At 47.0% G+C, this 26,547-nt stretch overlaps 1 protein-coding gene across 1 annotated transcript in view; it reads right to left on the bottom strand.

Annotated features, from left to right (window-relative positions):
* The window catches only part of PGR (progesterone receptor), a 760,964-nt gene that overhangs the window by 13,355 nt on the left and 721,062 nt on the right, over nt 1-26,547 (bottom strand). Inside the window, exon 7 of the mRNA XM_086935286.1 lies at nt 11,074-11,231. Within this exon, the coding sequence (XP_086791412.1) occupies nt 11,074-11,231 (158 nt within the window). The remainder of the gene's footprint in view (nt 1-11,073; nt 11,232-26,547) is intronic.

Genomic DNA, 26,547 nt, shown 5'->3' with positions numbered 1-26,547 from the left:
CAGTCGTCTTCTTAGTTTCAAGTTGATTCAGGATGATCTGAGGTGCTCTGGCACTGCTCCCACTCTTATTCCCAATCTGAGGGGTGGATCACCTGCTAGGTCCCTCCTCTGGGTGGGACCAGGAAGGGGGGCAGTTACACCCCCTTTCCTTTGTCCAGCTCCTCGCCAGGCCTGGGTCTGGAAAGTCCCAGGACCGGTTTGGACTGGCTTATGCACGGGGACACCTTGTGTGCCCCGGGCATGTCTCAATCTATTCAGCCCTGTCCTACCCAATACACAAAATCCTGCCTGGGGTGGTGCTCGCACCTCCCAAGGCAGGAAACCCTTTGTCCAAGCCTCCCTCGCTGGAAGGACTCCCAGCAGCAGGAGGTCAGACTTGTGTCTGTGGTGGCAGCATCCATTTTGTGATGCTGAGGCTCTGGTTAACTTTAACCGGGGTTAAGACTACACACATGTCGTGTCCCTCTAGAAGGGTGGAATGCTATCCCCGTTGACAGAACTGTCGAGGGGATAGTATTCCAAATCGTATGACACCTTACTCGACATGTTTTGATAAAGCCAAACCGAAGTTAGCATATAACCGCGAGGATTATAATGCACTTAAGAGTATATGGTATGGCAATATCCCGTAACAGCTAAGGGAGTGGTTCCCGACAGCTGCAGACAGGCTCAGCTCATGCTAGAGCGCCATCTCACATATTTCCAAGCACTCTGCCTCCAGGATTGATAAGGCCTTCCATTGGAGTGGCTGATAGGAACATATGTGTCCAGTTAAGGTTAGATATAGGGATACTATATCTAAGTAAGAGTGATTACATCAACTTACCCCAGCTGAGTGATCAGCCAGTTGTGTCAAATATGGAGGCCAGGCCAGGGGTGGTACAATGCATGCTGCAGCCCCTGGTAGGCCTTGGAAACACCTATGCCCTGGGTACCTAGGGTACACTGTTACAGGGGCCAATAAGGTGAACCAGTTCCAATTCGTAATGCACCTAGGGTGCATTGGCTGTAATTTAGAGAGAGAAAAGCAGGCTGTATGTCTGATTAGCAGGCCCACAGCCACATTAAGTCATAAACCAGTGAAGCAAAAAGCAAAAATTTGGGGTGACCATAGGATAGCAGACCCTACTCTCCTACACCTGTTTATCGAGTTTAGTCAAGAATTGGTCCATTCTGCCGTTCAGCGCCTCAATCTTGCCATCTATGGCCAATAAACTTGCCTGAATGGCTGCTAAAGATTTCTCGAGGGCAGTGGGGGATTCCACCGGCGCATCTAGTTCAACGTCCGAGGTAGCAGTTTGGCCAGGTTTAGTACCATTGCGCAAGTCAAACGTCAGCTGAGTCTGGTTCTTATCGGGTTTGCCCATGGCACTAGAGTAGTATCGCAGTCTCTAGGATGTAGCGCCTTCAGTCCCTGTTATAAATGCGTCTTGCCAGCTCTAGTTCTCCAATTACAAGTTCAGGTCCAGAAGGGGAGGAGCGAGCGCATTTAAAGTTCTTCGTCTTACTTTAGCGTTTAGTTGAACCTCTGGTCTCTTGCAGGGATGTCAGCAGGCATTCCCAGGCCACAAGGTAATACAACAAAGGCACCCGGGCTGCCCGCGATCAGTGCGAGGTCAGGGAAATGGGGGGAGATCCCCAAGAGGTGCTGGGTCGCAGCTTGGGCCGCCCAATGCGGCATAGACAGCTTGGACAACACCCCAGGCTCTATAGCAAATCCCCCAATGTGCTGTGCAGGTCTGATGATGGCTACGTGGATGCGGTGGCTCCCTTCGGCTATATCCCCATGAGCGCCCTTTCAGCACAAAATGGCGGGCAGATCGCTGTCAGTCAAGCCAGTGTCAGTGGAGTGCTAGGGGTATCGCTTTGCAATTAGTGTTTAGTCCTGGCCGATCGAGTTTACTCAGTGCTTGCGATCAGTTGTTTTGGGGCCACAGGATGTGTCGCGGGGCGCTGGTCAATCCTGGCGTGGTCGCGGGCCCCTTTTTTTTCCTTTTTTTTTCCCCTTTCGCCAATTCGCCCTCCGCCTTCCCCACAGAAGTTCTGTTCAGGCTGGCGCTGCAGTTGACAAGGGGGACAGGGGCGCCCTTATGGTCTCGCTGGTTGTTGGCCCAGGGTTAAGCGCTGATATGCTGGCAAGATGCAATCATCGGCTGCCGTGGGCTATGCGGCGCTTTGCGGCCTGTTTCTCACCTCGGCGCTGGTCAGGCCCGCCCAGCGTGGTCTCGCCGACACTGCGACCTCCACCTCCGGATCGCTGCCGCAGTTTCTCCCGCTGCCGGTCCTGCCGCAGAGTGTTAGTACGTCCGCTCTGTGCTCCGGCAGTGTTGTCGCCCTTGTTATTGTCCGTAGAGGAGCGGCACAGTGCTCGATCATCACAGTCGTTAGACGCAGGCCGCCATTACACGCTGATTCCCAGCAGCTGCATGAGTACCAGCGGTTCGATTCCCAGCTCAGTTCCGGGATCGCCTTATAGCCGCAGGCAGCTCTCACGATCAGGAATGCAGTTCCACCAAGGAAGCACCAATTTTTGTAGAGCTGGGGAAGGATATCTGCAGGATATTAGAAGGTGGCAGGCAGAGCTAAACTACTGTGCAGCCATTTTACCGAGCCTCAGGCCACGCCCCCCCCATCACTTTCAACCTCTTATGGAGGACTTTTTTAATAGTGTGGCCCAAAGTGTTTCCTCTGGATCGCCCCTAGACCCTCTTCCACAGAGGATTTGGAAGGAGTTTAGGCAAGAAATCTTCGACTGGCTGAGGTAGATCTCCTGTCAGTCTCTGGAAGAAGGAGTGGTTCCAGAGGCATGAAAACAAGCAGTGGTGATCCCCGTGCTCAAGAAATCCTCTCTGGACCCTACAGTTCCAGCCAATTTTAGACCCATCTCCCTCCTGTCATATCCGGTTAAAATTCTGGAAAAAGCAGTTAGCAAAACTTTATCTTGCTATATTGAGGTTAACCATCTGCTGGATAGGGACCAGTTTGGCTTTCGTCCAGGCCACGGTACTGAAACAGCTCTGGCAACCGTAAAGGACAATCTACGAATGCGTGCCGACAATAGTAATCCTTCTGTGTTAGTACTACTGGATATGTCAGCAGCATTCGACACGGTGAACCATACAGTACTGGTAGAAAGGCTGTAAAATATAGGAATGAAAGGGCAGGCTTTGAAGTGGCTGAAGTCTAATATATCAGGGAGACAACAGGTCGTGACTACGTTCACCTCCAGCAAGTCCCCGGTGTGCTACAGGGTGCGGAAGGGCTCTGCAATCAGCCCCATCTTGTTTAATATCTACCTGCGTCCCTTTATTCCTGTTTTTAAGTCTTTTGGAATTGATGTGATCAACTACGCTGATGACACCCATTTGGTGTTTTCCCTGGAAGGGAAACAAGCAGTGTCTATGGTTACATTCCAGGAATGTATGCGTCAGACCGCCAGCTGGCTCAGGAAGAACTCCCGGCAATTCAATGTGGGAAAAACAGAGGTTCTACCACTAGAATGCCTCAGCATCTTCCATTGGAGTTTAGACTTACCCCCGAGGACAACCCTCTGGCACCAGTTAAAACGGTGCGCAATCTGGGGGTCTTGGTAGATGATAACCTCCAGATGGAGTCACAGGCTAATAAAATAGATAGTGTCTGTTTCTCCTTGCTGCGCCTACTTCAGCAGATTATTCGCTATTGCCTAGTGATACGAGACCCCTTGTAGTAAGGAGCATAATTCTGAGTAGACTGGATTACTGCAACTCCCTGTTTCGGGGAGCACCACAATACATCTTGCAGGGGTTGCAGAGAGTCCAGTCCACAGCAGCAAAATTGACGCTAAATAGACAGCGCAGGTCCTCTACGGCGATGGCCTTGAGGGATCTTCACTGGTTGCCGATTAAGGAAAGAGTCAGCTTTAAATCTCTTTGTATTGTGTTTAGAGCAGTACATGGCCTGGGCCCTGTACCGATGCAGGAGAACTTTACTTGGTACAAGCCCAAGAGGCAACTCCGCTCCTCCAGCGCAAATCTGGTAGTGACTACCAGATTTAAGAGGTCCAAGTCGGGAGGCAGAGCTTTTGGTGTTTTGGCCGCATGCCTGTGGAATGAGCTGCCTCAGAACATCAGAGTGGCAGAGTCTTTGACATGTTTTCGGAAATGTCTGAAAACCTGGCTGTTCCCAAAGGCTGAACATATTGCTTTCCATTGATAAACTGGTCGATGTCTGTGGGAGTCCATTTTTAACTCTCAGCGCCAAGATAACTGTAGGGTGACAGTTCGCCCTTTATAAATTCTCAATACAATACTGTAGCCGTACAAAGATCTGATTGTACAAAGATGAACGTAGAATGCACTGTCATAAGAGATGCAGGTGGAGCTTTTAAAGGGATTGCTTGTAGAAAAAGGAAGTTACCAATAAAGATGAGTATTGGACAGGGGTGGTGACCTTCCTCAGGTTGCTTGGTTTAAATAGATTGTGAGTCTGTGATTCGTGTTAATCTGAGAATCCTTATCCGAGACCTCCAGGTCTGGAAATGCTGGCTGAAATAGTTTAACCACAATAGTTCTAGGATCCTGTAGATAATTAGGATCTGCTTTCATGGTTACCCCTACTTTTTGCTGATGTTATGCTGCTTTCTGACAAGTCTGACTGGGATCCTGCTACTAAAGACCCCAGTCACTGTACTCTATCCCTCAATTTGACAACGATAAGTACTCTGGTACCTTCATGATTGGTTACTGGTGTACCCTTGTAAGTCCCTAGAATATGGAACTAAGGTACCCAGGGCATAGGTACACCAGGAGTCCCCCACGGGCTGCAGCATGAATTATGCCACCAATGAGAGACCACTTAAACCGTGACAACAGGCCCGCTATTGAAGTCTGTGTGAGATGGTGCTTGCACTCCTTAACACAGATATGTTTTCTTACATCTGAGGTCACCTCACTTAAAACCTATAAGTCATCCCTATTCAGTTCTTGAAGCCTGAGGGCAGGGTGCTCGGTTAGAAGCGCGAGGGTGCTCCTGCAAACCCCAGAGATGATTCTCCAGGTTTTGTAAGGGCAGGCAGCCATTTAATACATTTAGTGGACACCAAGTCCATTATGAGATGTCTAACTATATACTGGCTGCACCGAAACCGGTCATGTTTGGTATTAAACATTTTCGAATCCTACCTCAAAACCAATTCCAGTATTGGATTTAGGATCCCATGTACTTGGAGGCTCCCCTGGGGTGCCCCCCTGTATTACTGTTACCAGCCTTTCAGGGTCTAACTGCAAGATAGTGCTGCTGCCGACAAGACACATTTCTGCCCTCATGCTGCTGAGCTGAGCTCGAGCAGAGGAAGGCAGAACACAAGATTTCCTACCACTGAGAGGTGTGAACACCTCCTGGAGAGGACTTAGTGTATTGGGCTGGGGTTGGGGTGTTTGCCAGCGCCATCAGACTGCTTTCAAGGGCACATTTGGAGTCCTCCTTGCATACTCGCGTGTAGAGCCAGTTCAGGGAACCCTTGGCTCTTGCTCTGGTGTGAAACTGGACAAAGGACAAGGGAGTATCCTCCCCTCTGTCCAGCTCCTCCTCTAGGAGAGATCCTTGAATCGTCCCAACCCATTCCCTAGGGCAGTGGTTCCCAAACTTTTGACTCCTGAGGACGCCCATTCGAGTTACCACTGGAAGCTGGGGACCCCCAAGAAATTTGTATGAGTTAACTTTCAAACATTAAAACAGTCATTTGAAAAAAATACACACGTGTGCACACAAAACAAATACTCAAAGTACTAAGGATTTTGGGGCCAGATGTACGACCATTTCATTTAGCGCCTCACAATTGGTGACACATTGCGAGTGCCAAAATGCAAGTCGCTAAATGAAATGTACAGCAGTGTGTTTAACACTGTTTGGGATTTCCAATGGGGTCGCAAATTAATGGGTTTATTAATATTAATGAGCCTCTCGCAATTTGCAAGCCCATTGGGAATGCCAGCCCTCCTAGCGATGGTGGCCTGCTGGGCTCTGCAGGCCACCATGTCTCGGACTGCTTTTAAATAAAGCAGTTTAAAAAACAATGCAGCCTGTTGGCCATGCATTTAAAAAAAAAAAGAAAATGAAACGTTTTCTTTTCATTTTCTAAGGACAGGCAGAGGTCCCTGGGACCACTGCCTGCCCTTTAAAAATAATTTTGCATGGACCCCTTCCCATTTGAGAATGCATTACCATCTACTTGAAGTAGGTGGTAATTGTGACTGTTTTGCGACTGCAAACATTTGTACATGGCTTTGAGACTCGTAATTTGGAAGGGAATGCCCCATCCAAAAAGCAAGTTGCAAAACCTATTTAGAGAGTCGCAATCAAATTGCGACTCGCGAAATAGGCTATGTACATGGCCCACTAGGTTTTTGCATGCGCAAACTGGTTCTCGAACCCGTTTGCGCATATAAAAACAGAATGTACATCTGCCCCTTAGTATTTTATATTGAAGTAATAGCCACTCTGTCACATGTATTTCATTTGTTTAATAGCATCTCTCATACCATTGTAAGATGTCAGAGCACTTTACATCACACACATATAGAGACATAGAATCATACATGTAAATCAGTGTCTATTTAAAATGTTTAAAGAGTGCTTGGTCTGGAAAAGCACCAACTCAGGATTCAGAACATAACACAGTGGCTAGCATTGACTTTAACATTAAAAATGTATTTCCACCCAAATATATCTTTTTAGCAGCATTAGGATAATTAATAACTGGTACAAAATATAAGTTACTAACTGGTACCATGCAGTTTGCAAGCAGCTCTTTGATGAAAGTTTATAGGTCCCTCTGCTAAATTACGATTGTCACTTATGAAGTGCACAGTAACAAAAGAATCTCTGTGACAAAAGCAGTAACCATGAACCTAGGCACATAAAATACTGCTTTTTAAGATGCATGTTACAAGTTCTTTGCAGTAGGCACATTAACCCTCTGTGCTACATTAGTTAAATCAAAGCTGCCACTGAACAAATCTCTCCTCACTCTCCAGCGGGTACATTAATCACTGGCATTCTTTTGACACTTTTATTGTTGCTGGAATGCTGCTAATTATACAAGAAACATTTCTGTGCTTTTAAAACTGTTGCCTACGGACCCCCTGAGAATGTGTCACGGACCCCTGGGGGTCCGCGGACCACAGTTTGGGAAACACTGCCCTAGGGTACTTAAGGCCTTACATGTGGTGGCTCCTCAGATTTATCGTGGGACAAGATTCAAACTTGAAACCACTTCAACTTCAACCGTCTGGGCACCTTGGACTTCGGCTGGAATCGAGACTGCACCAAGGAAGACTCCTGTGGCTCCTTGTCTCGCTGTTCTGCAAGCCTTCTTCATTGTCTGTGCCTGTGCTTCATCCAGGTTACTTTCCAGGCCTATGGGAATCAAGGACACCCCAAGCATCTGTGGGCACCTCAACAAAGCTGACTAGTCTGCTGCTCCAGACATCCCACAGACTCTGAAATGGTCAGCAAAACAGGTTAGGACACTGTGGAGGTGGTGAGCAGAGTGTAAACACAGCTGCATACTCCATGCAAGTCAATGGGAAAGTCGTGGTTGCAGTTTTCAAGAAGAAGGACCCTTTCCAGTGAACCCTGAAGAACCCAGTGGAAGATGGAAGGTTGGAGAGTCACCCCACCCATGGATACCCCAGGAACCAGGATACCTATACCAGGGAAGCCAGGCGTAAAGGTGTGAAGTGAAGTCTGAGGCCACAATGGAGGACTTCAGAAAAGATGCAGCTGGCAAAGAAGGTGAAAGAGTCCGGTGGAATCCAAGGATGGATTCTTGAAGAGGAGATCCTGCAAGCAGAGGGGACAGAGTCTTTGCCACTCGTAAGTGACCAGGAGGCACGGTAGACCACCGATCACAGGAGATGCAGGAGTGATGGCGGTGACCAGGAGTCATTTATGAGCTGTCCCACATTGGAACTCAAGAACCAGGGGGTGAGTGTCCGGCGGGAGCACCAACAGCAGCAAAAGACGTTAAAAACTATGTAGGCGCAGCGTTGGGACCAGCAAGGTCCAAGGGACTCAACAACACTAGGAGAGTCAGAGCAGGCCCGAGCAAGCAATTGACCCCACTCTAGCAGGAGTAGACCCTCTAGAGGACCCATAGACTGAAAGCTCAGGAGTCGCAAGAGCACCTCGAGCAGCTCAGCAAAGAAGGAGGCCCGCGGTGCCATGGATGCGGTGAGGACTTTGATCTTGGCAGGAATAAATGCTGGTGGCTGGAGCTTCTTGGAGCCCAAAGATCTCTGTAGTGTGGAGCCAACAAGCCTTGGCAATGGCAAATCGATGCGATGCACAGGGTTTTGGTGTCAGTGGTTCAGACATTGGATACTGGCCTCAAAATAGCAGAGAGGACAGGTCTGGCCTTGAGCGAGTTGTAGAACCACCACCTGTGTTGCTGAGCCTCAAGAAGACCTGAGGACGACAGGAGCAGCAGACTGGTCAGCTTTGTTGCAGTGCCTGCAAATGCAGGGGAGTGACTCCTTCACTCCAAGGGAGATTACTTCTCGTGTCCTTGATGCCCACAGGTCTGTTTAAGAACCTGAAAGAAGCACGGACCCAGATGATGAAGAAGACTTGCAGAACGGCGAGACCAGGAGCAGCTAGAGTCTTCCTTGGTGCAGTCCCAATTCCATGCGAAGTTCAGTGAAGTCAAAGGGTCCAGATGGTCAAAGAGTGATGTGGTTTCAGTCTTGAGCCTTGTCCCCCAACGAATCTAAGGCCCACCCATAGGTAAGCACTTAAGTACCCCCTAGAAAGGATTGGGACAACTCAGGGGTCCCTCCCAGAGGAGGGGCTAGACAGAGTAGGAGGATACTCTCATGTCCTTTGTCCAGTTTCGCACCAGAGTGGGAGCCAAGGGTTCCCTGAACCGGCTCAAACTGGAGTATGCAAGGAGGGCACCAACGTAGACTGATGGTGCTAGCAAGCGCCCTCAGCACAGCCCAATACAAGGAAGCCCCCCAATACATGGGATCATACTTTCAACACTGGAATCTGTGTTGGGGTATGATTCCAAAATGTTTGATACCAAACAGCAGCCATTATCTAGTTAAATATCTTGTAATGACTGATGTCCACTATATGCATCATATTGGGGGACCACACTTACAAAGCCTATAGAATCGACTCCTGAAAATGTAGGGGTGTTCTGCTAATTCAGGGGCACCCTTACACTTATAACTAATCACCCTGCCCTCAAGACTGAAGAGCCTGCCATAGGGATGACCTATAGATTTTAAATGTAGTGACCTCAGATATAGGGAAACGTATCTATAGTGAGAGATGCAAGCACCAGCTCACACAGGCAGCAATGGAAGGCCAGAATTCACAGTTTAAGTGGACTCCCATGGGTGGCACAATACATGCTGCAGCCATGGGAGACCCCTTATGTACCTATGCCCTGGGTACCTAAGTACAATATGCTGGGGACTTACAAGGGTACACCAGTAGCCAATTGTGGATGTACAAAATAACTTACTATGGTCAATTTAGGGAGAAAGCACGACTGGGGTTCCGATTAGCAGGATTCTAGTCAGAATAGGTCAAAAACATACTGACACAAGCAAAAAGTGGGGGTAACCATGAAAGCAGATCCTGCTTTCCTAAAATATTCATCTAGGTTAGAAAGTCAATGGGGGCTGGGGGTTGGAGGGTTAGATTGAAATTGCTCTCCTGTTACCTGTATACCATGTGATAACACTTTTGTTAAGTAAATACCATTTCATTCTTGAACTTGAATAGTTTTTTTTCTTCTTATGAAGCAACCAGGGGCACGCTGTACCCCTAAAATATTACATCTTAAAAGCATGCTCACGGGTTGGTTGGTCTCAATTTCAGGAGGCATTGTCTCCCAAGATAAGGTGCAAATCAACATACCAAAAATACATTCAAAAAAGAAAGGGGCAACTGAATAAGTGAGTTCTAGGGCAAAATTATAAATGTGTAAAGATTTACACACAAATGATAAAGAATAGAGGCTAGCGAAAGTTCTGATGCAGCCAGTAATAGTTAGTGCACACAGATAATTGCCAAGAAGGCTCTCGGTTATGTTATGTTATGTTATGTTAATTTATTTCTTCTATAGCGCTCGGCTACTCCAAGGAGCATCCCGGCGCTTTGGCGAAGAATATCAGCAGGTAGAACAACAACAATGACAGCTAAAACGCAGACAAAAGGAAGAAAAAAAAACTATTTAGTAAAAAGCTACGTTTTTAGCCTCGGTAATTATACAATTCAGAATAATAGGCATAGACCCAATCAAGAATCAAAATCAGTGAGAAATCAGATAGCGTCCTTATAGTACCCAAAGGAGTCTGGCTTATCCCCAAAATAGAGGGTTTGTACAGGAAATGTCCCCATAGCAAGCAGAGAAAATGCAGAATTACTAAGGTGTGAGCAAAGAAATATATTTTCGACCAGTTAGAAAAAAGACTTTCAGAATCGTCATGTAGCCTTACCATTCAAACACTAACCCACTACATGAATATTGATTCAGCCCCCTCTGATGTAATGCCATCCAGAGGTGTCGGAACAAATTAGTTACAAAAACAACAGTGAACCGTTGTAAATGAATGCAATAATGCGTGCACAAGGAAGAACATACATTAGGGAAAACGCGCTAGTGAGTCTTCGAGAATGGTGTCATCCAAAAATAAACAGTGAATGTAACATTAATTTTGAAATATTTGACATTGATAGGTAGCATAGGCCAGAAAAATACACTCTAACATGCATATTAAAATTTGTTTCAAACGCAATAGTATCATATCAGTATATAGAAGTGAATTTGAGTGCAGATTACAATTGAACAAGCTGTTATAAATGCACAATTAAGATAAACACAGAACTTCCACAGAGGGAAGCAGATATTCCAATTTAAAGTTAAAAGAAGGAGATATTGTTTCTTTAACACAGAAACTGGAGCCTAGTGAACACTTCTGAAAGACCAGGGAATATAGCTTAATAATTAGAAGTATGATTTCTATTCTGTTCTATTGTCATACATTAAAACTTTTCAAGATATAATATAAATCTTACTTCATGCATGGAATCCATGAGTTTGGTAAGTTGATAAAACCGCTGACAGCTCGCCACATTTCCTTTCTGTGTTAGACAAATGGCTTTTAATAGCTCTCTAATGTAATTTTCTCTCATCTCCTCAAACACACTTTGACTTCTCAGGCCTTCTAATGGAACTAAGAGACAAAACAGGTTGTGCATATTTTAAAATGAATCAAGTATCTTAATTTAGACAACACATGTGAAGGAATACATTTTCAACTCTTTTCATCAGCTTTATTTTTTTAAGTTAATACTTAATACTATCTGTTTTATATAAAGTTATCGAAATAAGTAGACATCTTTGTAAAAACTTTCATCGTAGAATTCTGCGATATTCTGTGGCCAATTTGAAATATAATACTGCAAAATGCAAGAGTGCCTCGCTTGGAGCATTCCGCTTCAACAAAGACACCCTATATTATTTCAATAGTCGCGGGTCTGAAAATGTCTGTTAACCAACATAAAAGTGTGAGAGCTAACGTGGGCGTCTGCTAGAGGAGCTTCACCAGAAATTGAAATCCTATGTCAGGAGCTTCAGATTTTGCTTAACGTTCTTCATTTTTATAGCTCAGCAGCTAAGAACGACCAATCAGCATACCAGTGCGAAGGACTTCATCCCGATTGAGTACAAGGACATTGAAAGATCCACCAAGCAAACTGATCAGGCACCAGATAAAGTCAGCTTCAAGGAAAAACAGTTCTTTTTTCGTCGCTGCTCAGCAGCCAGAGAAGTGCTTTTCCTTGACAATGGCTTAGTGAGTGTTACTGCTATAGTTTGTGATACTTACTTTGGTCACTTGCGTTTTCAGCTGCTCCTTGTGCTTAGCTTTGACAATTTTCTGCTTTTTCTGTGATTTCCCCTGAGTCTCCCCTGGGACTTGCAAGTCAGCACTGCCGGACAAGTCTTGTCCATTCTATATCCTCACACACCCCTCGGGACAGGCCATCCAGGGTGGGTCTTTCCATGAGGATCTTAATCCTGATCTAAGACAGGTGGTGTCTGTAGGAAAGTAGGATATGCTTTCATGGATGCTACCCTTTTTTGTTGGTGTCAGTATGTTTCTTCACTAGTCTGACTGGGATCCTGCTATTGAGGACCCCAGTGACGGTGCTTCATCCCTAAAATTCACATGGTAAGTACTCTCTTTACCTCCACAATTGGCTACTGGTGTACCCCTATAAGTCACTAGTATATGGTACCAAGATAACAAGGACATAAGTACACACAGGGTCTCCTATTGGCTGCAGCATGTATCATCCCACCCATGAGAGACCACTCAAACTGTGATAACAGGCCTGCCATTGCAGCCTGTGTAAGCTGGTGCTATCACCACTTACGACAGATATGTTTCCTTATATCTGAGGTCACTACACTTAAAACCTATAAGTCATCTGTAGCCAGGCTTTCAATTTTCAAGGCAGGGTGCTGGGTTACAAGAGTGAGGGTGCCCCTACATGAGCAGGACACCCCTACAACCCCCCTGAGTCGGCTTTGTAAGTGTGGTCAGCCATTTTGATACATATAGTGGCCATGCGTCCTTACGTGATGTCTTATTATATAGTGGCTATACCGAACCTGGGTGTGTTTGGTATTAAATGTTGGAATCCTACCCCAACACCTTTACCAGTGTTGGCGGTATGGTTCCATGCACTGGGAGGCTGCTTTGGAAAGCCCCAGTACTCCTGGTAATAGACTTGCAGGATCTGCCAGCAAGCTAGTGCTGCTCCCGATCCCAGACACGATTCTGCCCTCTTGCTGCTGAGCTGAGCTTGAGCAGTTAAGGTACAACAATAGCTTTCCTGTCACGTGGTTTGAGCGCCACCAGACTGCTTTGAAGGGCACATTTGGTGCCCTCCTTGCATATGCCAGTTGGAACCAGTTCTGGGAACCCTTGGCTCCCGCTCCGGTGCAAACCTGGACAAAGGACATGGGAGTATTCTCCCCTATGTCCAGCACCTCCTCTGGGAGGGACCCCTGAATCATCCTAACCCCTTTCTTAGGGTATAAAAGAGCTTACCTGTGAGTGGGACAAGACCCAAGCCTAAAACCATGTCACTCTTCGACCGTCTGGACACCTAGACTTCATTGGACTTCGTCTGGAACTGAATCAAGGAGAAGACTGCTGCTCCTGGTCTCACTGTTCTGCAAGTCTTCTTTGTCATCTGTGTCTGTGCTTCTTCCAGGATCTTCAACAGACTTGTGGGCATCAAGGACACCCAAAGTAATCTCCCTTGGAGTCACTCCCGTGCATCTGCAGACACAGCAATGAAGCTGACCGGTCTGCTGCTCCTGACAATTCATGGACTTCAAAAGGCTCAGCAACACAGGCCGAGGGTTGGCAAGTCCCTCGGGCCTGAGCTGTCTTCTCTGCAATCTTGAGGCCAGTATCCCTCATTGGAACTGCTGGGATCAGACCCCTGTGCACTGCGTCGAATTACCAGGGCTTGTTGGCTCTGCACTCCAGAGATCTTCAGGCTACAAGTAGCTCCAGCCTTTAGCATCTCTTCCTGCCAAGATCAGTGTCCTCACTTTGCACCATGGGACTCCTTCTTTGGTGAGCTGCTTGAGTTCCTCTTGCGACTCCTGTGCCTTTGGTCTGTGTGTCCTCTCGAGGGTCTTCTCCTGCTTCAGTGGGCTTCAATGCTTGCTCAGGTCCTGACTCTTCTGCACTTGGTGTATTCCTTGGAGCTTGCTGGTACCAAAGTTGCTCCTTTATCGTTTTCCCCATCTATTGCTGCTGCCAAGGCTTGTTGGTGCTCCAGCTGAACACCGACTGACTGGTTCTCAATTTCTGACGTGGGGAAGCTTCTGTATGGCTCCTGGTCTTCCTCAACATAGCCTGGTTCTCACAGCAGCAGTGATAATGTAACCGTCATCACTCTTGCATGTTCTGTTATAGGTGGGTATTGCTCTTCTGTGCCTCCTGGTCACCTCCGAGTGCCATAGACCCTGTACACTCTGCTTGCAGGTTCTCCTCTTCAAGAATCCACCCTTTAATTCCACCGGACTCTTGCCCAGTCTTTGCCAGCGGCATCTTGACTGAAGTCTTCCACTGTGGTCTACGTTTCAGATGTCCCTTTGCACCTATGCACCCAGCTTCCCTGGTGTAGGTATCATGGTTCTTCGGGTATCCACAAATGGGATGATAATCCAACCTTCTGTCTTCCACAGGTTTTTTCAGGGTCCACTGGGATCGGTCCTTCTTCAAAACTGCAACTGCGACTTTCCCGTTGACTTGTATTGAGTACGCAGCTGTGTTTCCACTTTGCACACAGTCTCCATTAGGTTCCTGGGTACTCACCATGGGTGTTTCCTTGTGTCTCCGCTCTTCTGAGTCTCCTGGTCCAAGTCCCGACTTCAGTCGCAGTTAACATTCCACTTTCTTAGTATATATTTTTTTCTCCCCATGCTCACTTATCTGTTTGCAATTGAAGTATTGTGTATTTGTGTTGATATATCTGGGTGGGAGATATACCAATGTGTTAGAGAGTGTTGTGTAATAAATAGACATATTTTTATAACTACACTGTGTGGTTCTTTTTCGTTTAACCTACACTATATGTTTAGATCTGGCAAAACAAGCTGCTAAACACTCCTTCTGAACTAAGACTTAAGGCTGCTCTCCACAGCTACCACTTGGACAGTTCTCAACGGTTGTCTAAGACCACTAAAATCACCGTAAGGGTTGTCTGGATTAGTGCAAGATTCTTCACTTAAATATGTGTATACCATATAAAAAGCAGCCTCCTACATTGGTGTTTAATGGTTGGGATTTAAGCTTGCACGGTTTACCCAGCTAATCTAGGTGTGGTTAGATGAAAAACCATCACTAGCATTAGGCACACATAAATACGTTTTGTATATTAGTAAGTACTACTGAACCTCTTGGATTGTTAGTTGGTGGTCTAGCACAACCCTTTCTGCAATCCTTTTGAAGTTTAGGGGCAGATTTATGAAAACTGGCGCATCCCCAGGGATGCGCCAGTTATTTTGCGCCGCTGCTTCGCCACCCATGGTGCGCCGCATTTACAATGCGGCGCACCATGGGGCAAAAACGGCACAGATGCTTGACGCATCTGTGCCGTAAAGGTGACGCATTGCTGGAGTTGCGTCGCAAGCGCAACGCAGCTCCAGCAAGGCTCGGGGGTGCCCAACTTTACAATGCTGCGTCAAGACCTACGCCTGCTTCAAGCAGGCGCAGGGTTTTAATGCAGCATTGGCCTGAAAGTGACGGAGTGAAATCTTATAGATTTCACTCAGCCACTTTTGCGAGGCGCACCTGCCCCGGAACGCCCACCCTGCGCCGGAACGCACACAAGTGGCGCAGGGCTTTACAACGTGATGCATCTGCCTAGATGCGTCACGTTGTAAATGGGTCGTAGGGATGCGCCACGTTTACGCCGCAGTTGCGTGACGCAAACGTGGCGCATTCCCAACATAAATCTGCCCCTTAGTTTCTACTAGGGCAGGTAGGTGCAACGTGACACTACACCTAGTCTGCCATGTCTTTAGTTGGGGGAATCCAGCGGGACCCAATCCTCTAGATACAGTGGCCTTAATTTCCAGGAACCTAGGACCCTGGCTTAATCAAGGATGTTATAGGCAGGTAGCAACCCTAACACTAAGCAACTCTTAGAGCTGATGCTGCAGGATGACCTCCATAAAGCAGAGAGGTCAGAAGGTCAGAACAGTGTGGGTGGGGTAACTTCAGAAGGTGGGTTAGGAGTGGTTCACCCCAGTGGAACAAATTCTGAGCGTGACCAGGAAGAGTATGATGACTCCACAGTGGTAAACTCTTATCCCCCAGGGAGTTGTATAGCTAGTACAGAGGGTGTTCCTAGAGGTAGCCCCCCTTTATAACTCCTGGGAGTTGCAGAGAATGCAGGGTAGGTCCGGATCTTTCTCTATTAATTCCAATGCTCTAACAAATCCATAGGAGACCTCCATCTCTGGTCAGAGGGATGACGTCTTAGAGAGGGAATACCACCTGCTTAAGCTTGAGAGAGTTAAGCTCAGAATCAAGCAAGAGCGGATACCCCTTGATAAGGAAATCTTGGAAGTACAGAGTGCTAGGAAGAATTTGGGACTAGGGTACCATGTTGGCAATTCTAGTGTTACTAGGGTCAGGGAGCAATCTTTTGATGCTAGGAACCTGAGCAAGAGAGTCCCTCCTTACCAGGAGGGGATGATATCCATAAATGGATCACTACCTTGGAGAGGGCCTGTAAAGCACAGAAGGTCCCTCAAGGGAGGCGGCCAGCTAGCAAAGGCAGAGACAAACTCCTCACTGTCAAGGAGGAAGATGCTGACAACTACACAGTCTTGAAGAGTGCCCTCATAGATGGGTTTGGTTTGACCACTGAACAGAACAGGGTCAAATTCAGGGACACAAAGAAGGCACACACCCAAGACTGGGTTGAATTTGTAGACAGTGCTATTAAGGCTCTAGAAGGCTGGCTTCATGGAAGTAATGTGCATGACTATGAAGGATTGTACAATTTATTGATGAGAGACCTCATTCTAAATAACTGTCCTAATCAGCAGCTGTACCATGGTAATAAACTATGCAGATGACATGCAACTTGTCTTCTCCCTAGAGGGTAAGGATGCTGTCTCTACAGAGACCTTCCACCTCTGTATGCTGGCCACGGCGGGCTGGCTAAGGGAGAATTCCCTCCAGTTGAATGGATCTAAGACAGAGATTTTACATTGCTCGCTGGATAAAATCCCGCGCCCTTTGCCCGATGATTTTTGGCCTTCTACCACTAAGGACATTGCTGAATCAGCTGGTTCTGTTCGCAACTTGGGAGTAATTTTTGGTCATCGCCTACAATTGGACGTCCATATAAACAAGACTGTTAGTACTTGCCTGTTGTTGCTAAGAATGTTGCGTAAAATTCTCCCTATGCTACCTTTGTCGGCGAGACCAAAGGTAGGTCGTAGTATCATACTCAGTAGGTTAGACTACTGTAACACATTACTTTTAGGAGCCCCTAGCTCCTTGATAAAACAACTGCAAAGGATCCAGATCCAGAATATGGCAGCCAAGCTGACTTTCTCGTGTGCGCTCTGCATCTTCATCTCTGGCTCTTAAAGATCTTCACTGGCTGCCTATACACCAGCAGATTTGCTTCAAGGCTTCTTGTATTGCTCTTTAGAACAAATTTAGCAGCTAGGCCTTTGTGCTCTTCTTCTGCCTTTTTGGTTGTGGTACCCCGCATTCGGAGGATACGGATTGGTGGTCGCTCCTTCAGCTTCACTGCTGCTAAAATATGGAATGCTCTTCCACTCTCCTTAAGGAAGCTGAATGAGATGACCAATTTTAAAAAGGGTCTGAAGTCTCATCTCTTTCCTAGAGATGTCTGATCCTCCCTTGCTTGTATTGTGATTTTGGAGTCAAAGCGCCAGGATACCCTTTGGGTGACAGCACGCGCTATATAAGTTTGTTATACAATACAATTCAATACAATACCAGTAACTGATGGATTCTGATCTGACCTCTCACCATGAATTGGAAAAGAAGGATGACAAATGGGGTCGCACCTGGGTGAAGTCGAAAAACAATGGTGGTAGAGGTGACCAGAAGAAGCAAGATTTTTCCAAGGCCCAAGAGAAGGGTGGGGAGAAAGGTAAAGATAAAAAAGGAGTCTTCACAAGATCACACAAATCCTCCTCTGGAAGTGGGTCACAAAACTAATATTCCTCTTGCCGAATCCATTGGTGTTACCTGTGTAAGGAAAAAGGCCATAGAACAAGTGATGCCAGTTGCTCTACATCTAAAATCAAATAAGCTACTACTACTGCCTCTCAGGCAACTAGCACCCCTAGCACAGGTAGTAATAGTAGTAGTACAGCGCCCAAGGGATTCGTGTGGCTAATCTTGGGTTCTGAAGGGGGTTCTGGCCTAGTCAGAACCCACTCAGGCTGTCCTTCTCTGTGACAGTGGCATGGAACTTTCCACTTTACTTGTAAGTCCCACTAACTTGGGCAAGTATAGGCAACGGCCACTAATTAATGGTCAGGAAGTGGTGGCATACAGGGACACAAAGGGCAGTGTCGCAATGGGGACAGAGAAACTTGAGTCTCCTCACTAAATCATACGTGGTCAACTTCACAGTGTGACCAATGCAAGCAATGTCAGCATTGATCATTCCTTGGTAGTTGTTAATCTCAGCAGGGGTGGGGTAACTGGCCCTAAAAGAGTTGTGGTTTCTACAGACCTACCTGTGGACTGCCTGTTGGGCAATGATTTAGAAACTTTAGCCTGGTATGAAGTAGAGTTCAGGACACATGCAGAGATGATGGGAATCTCTGCCAGTGCATTTGATGTTACTAGGACGCAGGCCAAACAATTAGGCCCCGAGGGAGCTTTGTATCCTGGAAAAATGGACCAGCTGGCTCATAAGAGAAGGAACAGGAAGCATACGGATTTTTCCTCCTCCCAGACTCCTGAGGGGGGTCATCCTAACTCCTGTGAAGGAACTGTCTCAGAGAAACTTGGCCTAACACAGCAGAGTTCTTGGGGATGGAGGCCCTTTCAGGGCAGACTTAAGCCTGGAGCAGAAATCCTGCCCTTCTCTTGAAATGCTCAGACATAAAGCTGCTGCTGAGGAGGCAGGGAATGTCAGGGGGTCCCATAGGATCTTTTGGGTACATGGGCTTCTATTTTCTGAAAATAGAGACCCCAAGCCTGGTGCCACCAGGAGGTTGGTTATACCTCAGATGTACAGGGGTTTTATTCTATCCATAGCACATGACATTCCCCTTGAAGGACATCTTGGGCAAAGCAAGACTTGAGAAAGGCTTGTCGCTCATTTCAAATGGCACCCCATGTCTGAAGACACTAAGGAGTTTTGTTGTTTCTGTATCACTTGCCAAATCAGTGGTAAGTCAGGGGGCATTACACAGGCCTTCTTAATCCCACCTCCAGTGTTTGGGGTTGCCTTTGAGAGGGTAAGGATGTACATTATTGGTCCCTTAATCCTTCCAACAGTCATTGACACAGTTACATACTAGTGGTGGCAGACCATGCCACTAGGTACCCAGAAGCTATTCCCCTTAGGACTACAACAGCTCCTGTGGTGGCTGGGGCCCTTCTGGGAATCTTCTTCAGATGGGGCTGTCCTAAGGATGTTTTGTCAAACAGAGGAACACAATTCATGTCTAGCTACATAACTGCCATGTGGAAAGAGTGTGGTATAAACTACAAGTTTACCACACCCTACCATCCACAGTGAAATGGGCTTGTTGAAACGTTCGACAAGACCCTCAAGGGTATGATCAAGGGACTCCCAGAAAAGCTTAGGCAAAAATTGGATGTCTTACTACCATGCCTTCTCTTTGCCTACAGAGAGATTCCTCAGAAGGGGGTGGGCTACAGCCCATTTGAGTTTCAGTTTGGACATTCAGTTAGTGGTCCATTGTGTCAGGTTAATGAGGGATTGGAGCAACCTCTCAAACCTCCTGAACAGGATATTGTGGACTATGTCCTTAGCCTGCTTTCACGTATGGCTGAGTACATGAATGAAGGCCATCAAAAGCCTTTACGCCAGCTAGGAGCTTCAGACAGCTTGGAATGACCAAAAGGCTGTGCTGACTGTTTACCAGCCAGGACAGAAAGTGTGGATGTTGGAACCTGTGGCCTCAGCAGCTGTCCAAGACAAGTGGAGTTCCCCCCACACTATCATTGAGACAAAAGGTGAGGTCACCTACTTGGTGGACCTAAGCAATCCCAGAGGTCCACACAGAGTTCATCATGTGAACCGCCTAAAGCCTTTTGTTGACAGGGCCAGGTCTGACATGAGCTTTCTCGTAGTAACTGATGAGGGACAGGAGGAAGACAGTGATTCTCACCCTGCTCTCCTCTCTCAGGACCCTGTTGATGAATCAGTTGATAGAGTGGCCTTGGCAGGCAGCCTCACTGACCAGCAGCAAACTGATTGTAGGCAAGTCCTTAACCATTTCCCCGATTTGTTCTCTCTGACTCCAAGTCAAATCACCTAGTGTACCCATGAAGTAGACAAAGTAGAAGAAGAAAGTAGAAGTCTGCCTGTCTAGAGTAATCACTACAGACAGCCTGAACATGTCTGCGACTGCATCCTTCAGATAGCTTTGGCCTAGTCCTATAGTCCTGGTGCCAAACACTCACACCCAAGATGGTAAGAGAGATGAGGTTTTGTGTAGACTACAGAGGTCTCAATCAAGTCACTGGGACTGATGCCCATCCAATTCCCAGGGCAGATGAGCTGATTGATACTCTGGCCTCAGCCAAGTATCCCAGTACATTTGACCTGACTGCTGGCTACTGGCAAATCAGCCTCTCTGAGGATGCCATTCAAAAAACAGCATTGAAGAATGCCACAGCCACATTTCAGAGGTTGGCGAACAGATTTCTCACAGGTCTGGAAACCTATAGTGCAGCATAGCTAGATGATATTGTTGTCTTTAGCTCCACCTGGGAGGATCACCTGTCCACCTCAGGAATGTTCTGGAGTCCAGGCAAAAGGCAGGCCTAACTATCAAGGCCAGAGTGTCAGATAGGGCAGAGCAAGGTGAAGGCCAGATTCAGCCATTGGAGAGCAAAATCCAGACCATAATGGACTGGGTTGCTCCCACTACCCAGACTCAGGTCAAAGCTTTCTTGAGCTTGACTGGGTACTAAATTAGGTTTGTTAAGGGATATGAGTCCATAGTGACTTCCCTTATTGTTCTTATCTCCCAAAAATGCCTAAGAAACTTCAGTGGACAGATAGCTGTCAGAAGGCATTTGATGACCTGAAGCAGGTAATGTGCACTGCCCCGCCCCTTCTACAAAGTCCTGATTACTCCAAAACCTTCATTGCCCAGATTGATGGTTTAGAGATTGGTGTAGGTGCAGTTCTACACAACTTAATTCAGATGACCAGGACCAACCAGTAGCTTTTATAAGCAGCAGACTGACACCCAGGGCAAAGTGTTGGTCAGCTATTGAGAGGGAGGCATTCGCTGTGGACTGGGCCTTGAAGCAGTTTAGGCCATACCTGTTTGCTACTCACTTCATTGTTCAGAAAAAAAATAAGCCCCTCTTATGGCTAAAACAAATGAAGTGTGAAAATCCCAAACTTTTGAGGTGGTCCCTATCCCTACACGGGATGGAGTTTTCTGTGGAACATAGACCTGGGAGTAACTATGCTAACACAGATGGACTCTCCAGATATTTCCACTTAGAAAATGAAGATTGCACTGGGCAAGGTTAGTCTCTTCTCTCATCATTTGGGGGAGGAGGGGTAGGAAAGTAGTACTTGCTTTAATGGTTACTCCCACTTTTTGCAGTTTGCTTTTTGACTAGTCTGACGGGGACCCTGCTAATCAGGACCCCTGTGCTTCCTCTCTAAATTTCACATGTTAAGTACTTTCTGTACCTCCACAATTGGCAACTGGTGTACCCCTATAAGTCCCTAGTAAATGGTACTAAGATACCAAGGGCATAGGTACACCAGGGTCACCAATGGCCTGCATCATGTATTATGCCACCCATGAGAGTCCACTCAAATGTGACTACAGGCCTGCCATTGCAGCGTGTGTAAGCTTGTGTAAGTACCACTTACGACAGATATAGGTTTCCTTATATCTCAGGTCACTACAATTAAAATATATGTCACCCCTAAGGCAGGCATTTCAATCCTGAAAACAGGGTGCTAGCTTACAAGTGTGAGGATGTCCCTGCATTAGCAGGACACCCCTATAATTCGATTCTCCAGGCTTTAAAAGTGAGGTTGGCTATTTTGATAAATATACTGGACATACGTCAATACGTGATGGCTAACTATATAGTGGCTGTGCCAAATCTGGACATATTTGGCATCAAACGTGTTGGAATCATACCCCAACAATGTTACCGGTGCTGGAGCAATGATTCCATGCACTGGGGGTACCTCTGGGAAGACCCCAGTACTGCTGGTAACAGCCTTCCTTGGTCTGCCAGCAAGCTAGTGCTGCTGCAGACTCCAGACATGATTCTGCCCTCCTGCTGATGAGCTGAGCTTGAGCAGGGGAAGCTAGAACAATAGGTTTCCTTTCACAGGGAGATTTTACCAACAAACAGTCAGGACTAGTATTAGGCTGGGGTGGAGGTGCTTGCAAGCGCCATTAGACTGCTTTGAAGGGCACATTTGGTGGCCTCCTTGCATACTTCAAATGGAACCAGTTCTGGGTGATCTTGGCTCCCGCTCTGACACAAATCTGGATAAAGGACATGTGAGAATCCTCCCCTCTGTCCAGAACCTCCTGTGGAAGGGACCCCTGAGTTGTCCTAAGCACTTTCATAAAAGGGCTTACCTGTGTGTGGGTCCTCAGATTCATTGTGGGATAAGACTCAAGCCTGAAACCATTTTACTGCCTGGACTTCTTCACTTGGAAATTAGACAGCATCAAGGAAGACGCCTTCTGCTCCTGGTCTCGCTGTTCTGCAAGTCCTCTTCGTCATTTGTGTCTGTGCTTCTTCCAGGATCTTCAACAGACCTGTGGTCATCAAGGACACCCGAAGTAATCTCCCATGGATTGAAGAAGTCACTCCCCTGCACCTGTAGGCACTGCAACAAAGCGAAACAGTCTGCTGCTCCTTACGTCCCAAGAACTTTGAAAGGCTCAGCAACACAGGTGGCGTTCTTCAACTCCCTCTGGCCTGAACTGTCCTCGCTGCAATCTTGAGACCAGTATCCCTCGTCAGAACTGCTTGGACCAACCCCTGTAGTACACCTTGTCGACTTGCCACTGCCAAGGCTTGTTGCCTCTGTACTCCAGAGATCTTTGAGCTACAAGAAGCTCCAGCATCTCTTCCTTCCAATATCAGTATCCTCACTGCATCATTTGCACCCTGGGCCGACTCCTTTGGTTAGCTGCTTGAGGTCCTCTTGCGACTCCTGTGCCTTCAGACTGTTGGTCCTCTCGAGGGTCTACTCCTGCTTCAGTGGGCTCCTTGCTTGCTCGGAGCCTGCTCGGACTCTCCTGCACTTGGTGAGAACCTTGGACCGTGCTTGTCCCAACGTTGCTCCGTCATCGTCTTTCATGTCTGTTGCTGCTGCCAAGGCTTGTTGGTGCTCCCCCCAAACACCGCTCCCCTTTTCTTGATTTCGGATGTGAGACGGCTCGTGAACGGATCATGGTCTTCCTCAGCGTCGTCTGGTGCTCACAGATGTACATACCTGGGCCCACGTCAGGTAGAGCCACGAGGATTCGGAGGGAACACCCAGGACCTGTCTGGCCCTGTGCACTCTGAGCACCACCCCAAAAGCCCCGCAGATTCCGAGGCACAGGTCTGGGATTCTGTTGCACCAGACGGACAAAGGTTGGCGAACGAGCGAATCGGACGTACCAGACGAAGTGAGCGTGGAACCAGGAGACGCGGGTTCCAGACTGCAGCGGCTCTGGGGGAGTTGGGGGATCGGAGCATTTGTGGCATCTGCGGCCAACTGGAGCTGTTCCGGTGAGGAGCGAAGCAGAGCAATTGAAGGGTGAAAGGTGAGAGGAGAGACCGCTGTTCAGGGGCCCCTCGAGCGTCTCTCCGTCTCAGTTTTGGTTTCAGTTCCCGGCTCCTGATGACCCCTGCCGCGAAGTCCTGTGAGCCTCTGCTGTGTTGTGCTAAACTCCTCTGACCCCCTCCTCGCTCCGCTCCGCCCCCGCTGAAGAGTCTCTGGAGGGGGGGGAGGGGGGGGGGGGGGGAGGGAGCCCTGGAGCCAAGGAGTCATGGGCCAGCAGGGCAGAGCACGGAGAGCAGAAGGGGTAGAGAGACAAGAGCAGCCCATAAGGAGTGTAGAGTGCTGCTGGCTGATTTGGTGGGGGTCTAATTGATCTGTGCTTTGCATTAGGGCAGACACTATCCACCCCCCCACCTTTCTAGGAAACCCCCCGAACAAGTCTGCACAATCCTGACGTCCCAAACCACAAACTACAACAAAAAACGTCCTATCACAGGAGTTCCCATCCTATTTGTATTGCCAGGTGGTCTGTGACGGAGTCCTTGCGACTGCATGGGAGCAGTAATCAGGAGTAGTGATCAGTGGGAGTAGCTACACCATAGAACCTCAAAAACCTCCCGATCTTGATACCGACAGCCACAGCAACCACAAAAATGAACAACCAACTATTAGGCATCAGCCTACTCTTTTACCTGGTTAGCCATGAGGTCAGGAAGAGTGAGAAGGTCTATTACAAAACCAATATCAAAACGCAAAAAAGAGACTGTAAAAGATGTCGGAGCTCCATCATCTCCTTCAGACAAAGACCCCAGTAAAATAATAAACATTAAGGAAAATGATGACATTAAAGACACCAACATTAACAAAAAAATCAGCAAAGACACGGGCTCCCTCTGGTTCATTGGCACTTATGCCAGCACAGATAACAATCTAGTAACCACAAAGGTCAAAATGAAACAAAACAACCAAACAACACTCTTAAAGGAGAGAAAAGAGATAGAATCGAAGAGCTCATAACTATAGAAGGAGAGCCGGCTAGAAAAATCTAAAACTCCTACCAACCAAAAATCTATACAAAATTTGCATTTCTCAAAGATCCTGGAATGGCAATTTTTACAAAAAACTGGAATTTAAAAGGCTTACCAACCCAATTGGAGCCCGGGAAGATAGAATATCCCCTACCCCAAATACAAAAAATGCTGGAAACTGAAAAAACTATTAAGGTTATAGTAGTGGATATTCATGCCGTTAATAATCACATGGTGACAACAAAAAGTTGGCAAAAAAGCAAAACTGACGAAGATGGTATAGGAGGTAAAACAACAGAACGGCGAGTGGAGATCAGTAGCCCTCTAGACATCCAACAAAAAAGCCCTCAAGGCAAGAAGACACCTCCTAGCAGGACTAAAACAGAAAGCTCCCAAGGCAATGAAACATCTCTCAGTGGCCTACGATCAGACAGAGCACTAGACACTACCATCGTTTTAGAACATCAGGACCCACAAGACTGGGAAGATCAGTCAACCCCACTCCTACTACAAAAAACCCAGAGTGTATAGGATGAAAGGACAGTAACACTTCAGCCAAACAGTAGCCTGTCACCAATGCTGAAGAGCACACAAGATCGTTCCCTAATGCCTCAAAGAGCAGAGAGAAGTGGGCCGACCAAACTCACCTCAAAATCAGCAACAGGAGAACCCATATACCATAGACAGCGATATGACCTTCCTCGCAACACAAGAGTGGGAAGACCTAGTGGCCGTATATAACCTAAAACCTACCATAGCCCATAAAATGGGAAAATCCCCCAGCACATGCAGAGAAGAGAGAAAAAGGACGTCCACTACCTTCTGGACAAACTTATTAAACACAATTCAACTATCAGCAACAGTTTTTCAATACCAATCTGATCAACTAGACATGCAGCTAACAGTATTGCAAACATTAGCTAAGTTTACTTCAGGAATTGAGAGGAAACTAGGAGATTTAAATGGTCTCATTAAAAGGGACAGGAAGCAGCAGAACTTTCTGCGTAAGCAAGAACAGAATAGGATTGATCCCCAATAATAAATAAGCTATCAACGCTACCAACAATGTTAGAGAACCTACTGGCGAATTTAAAACCAACGCAGCATCTGACCTGACAGATATAGTCAATGAGGGAAATGTAACTGGGGACACTCAAATAAATGGAATCATAAAAGAAGCTGAAAACAAGTTGACTCAAAATTAGGAGAACCGTGCCTCCAATTCCAGACAACCCCCAGAAAACTCCATCTTAAATGCCTCATCTCACGAAAAAGTTAGTTCAGAGGCACCTACAAACTCACAAATCCGACGGAAACAAAAAAGGGCAGGAACAGGAAAATGACAGCTGTCGTTTACAGAGAGGAAGGGCAGTCGGCGGAATCCCAGGACCAAGCTGAACAAGAAGAAATAGCGGTATCTTCTACCCAGGATGAGCAGACCCCGTCTCCGGGCATAAAACGGAAAACTACAAAGATTTCTAATAAACAGAAAACTCTTACGTCAAAAGAATCATTAGAGACGGTAATTGAACAGCCCGGGCAAAAGGAGGATAGAAAGGCTCAACACACACAACAATGGGGAAGATCTGAGCAAGAAATTGACCTACGTAGCTCAAAAAGGAGTCATACAGACAGTCAGCCAAGGGATAGGCCACAAAACGAGGAACAGCCGGCCCTAGAGCAGAAATTGGAACAACCCAAAAGAAGCTAAACTGCTGCCATATTTAAAAATAACAACGACCAACTCCCCAACTGGGTCACATACCTCGAGGTAACCTCAGCCCAAGAAACTAGAGCCACACCATCAAACGAGACAGATATACTACTATTTGTCCCAGAGTATAAATCTAGGGGAAGAATGGACACCTTAAATGGAGGAAACATAATAAAATTAGTCAACTCAATTAAGGGACTGGAAGACATCAATTCAACTAACCTGCTTTTTATCGAATTCCAATCCACACGT

The sequence above is a fragment of the Lissotriton vulgaris genome, chromosome 8, assembly GCF_964263255.1.
Source record: "Lissotriton vulgaris chromosome 8, aLisVul1.2, whole genome shotgun sequence".
NCBI lineage: Eukaryota > Metazoa > Chordata > Amphibia > Caudata > Salamandridae > Lissotriton > Lissotriton vulgaris.
The sequence above is the reverse complement of the archived record's forward strand: the minus strand, read 5'-3'. Positions and strand labels throughout refer to the sequence as shown.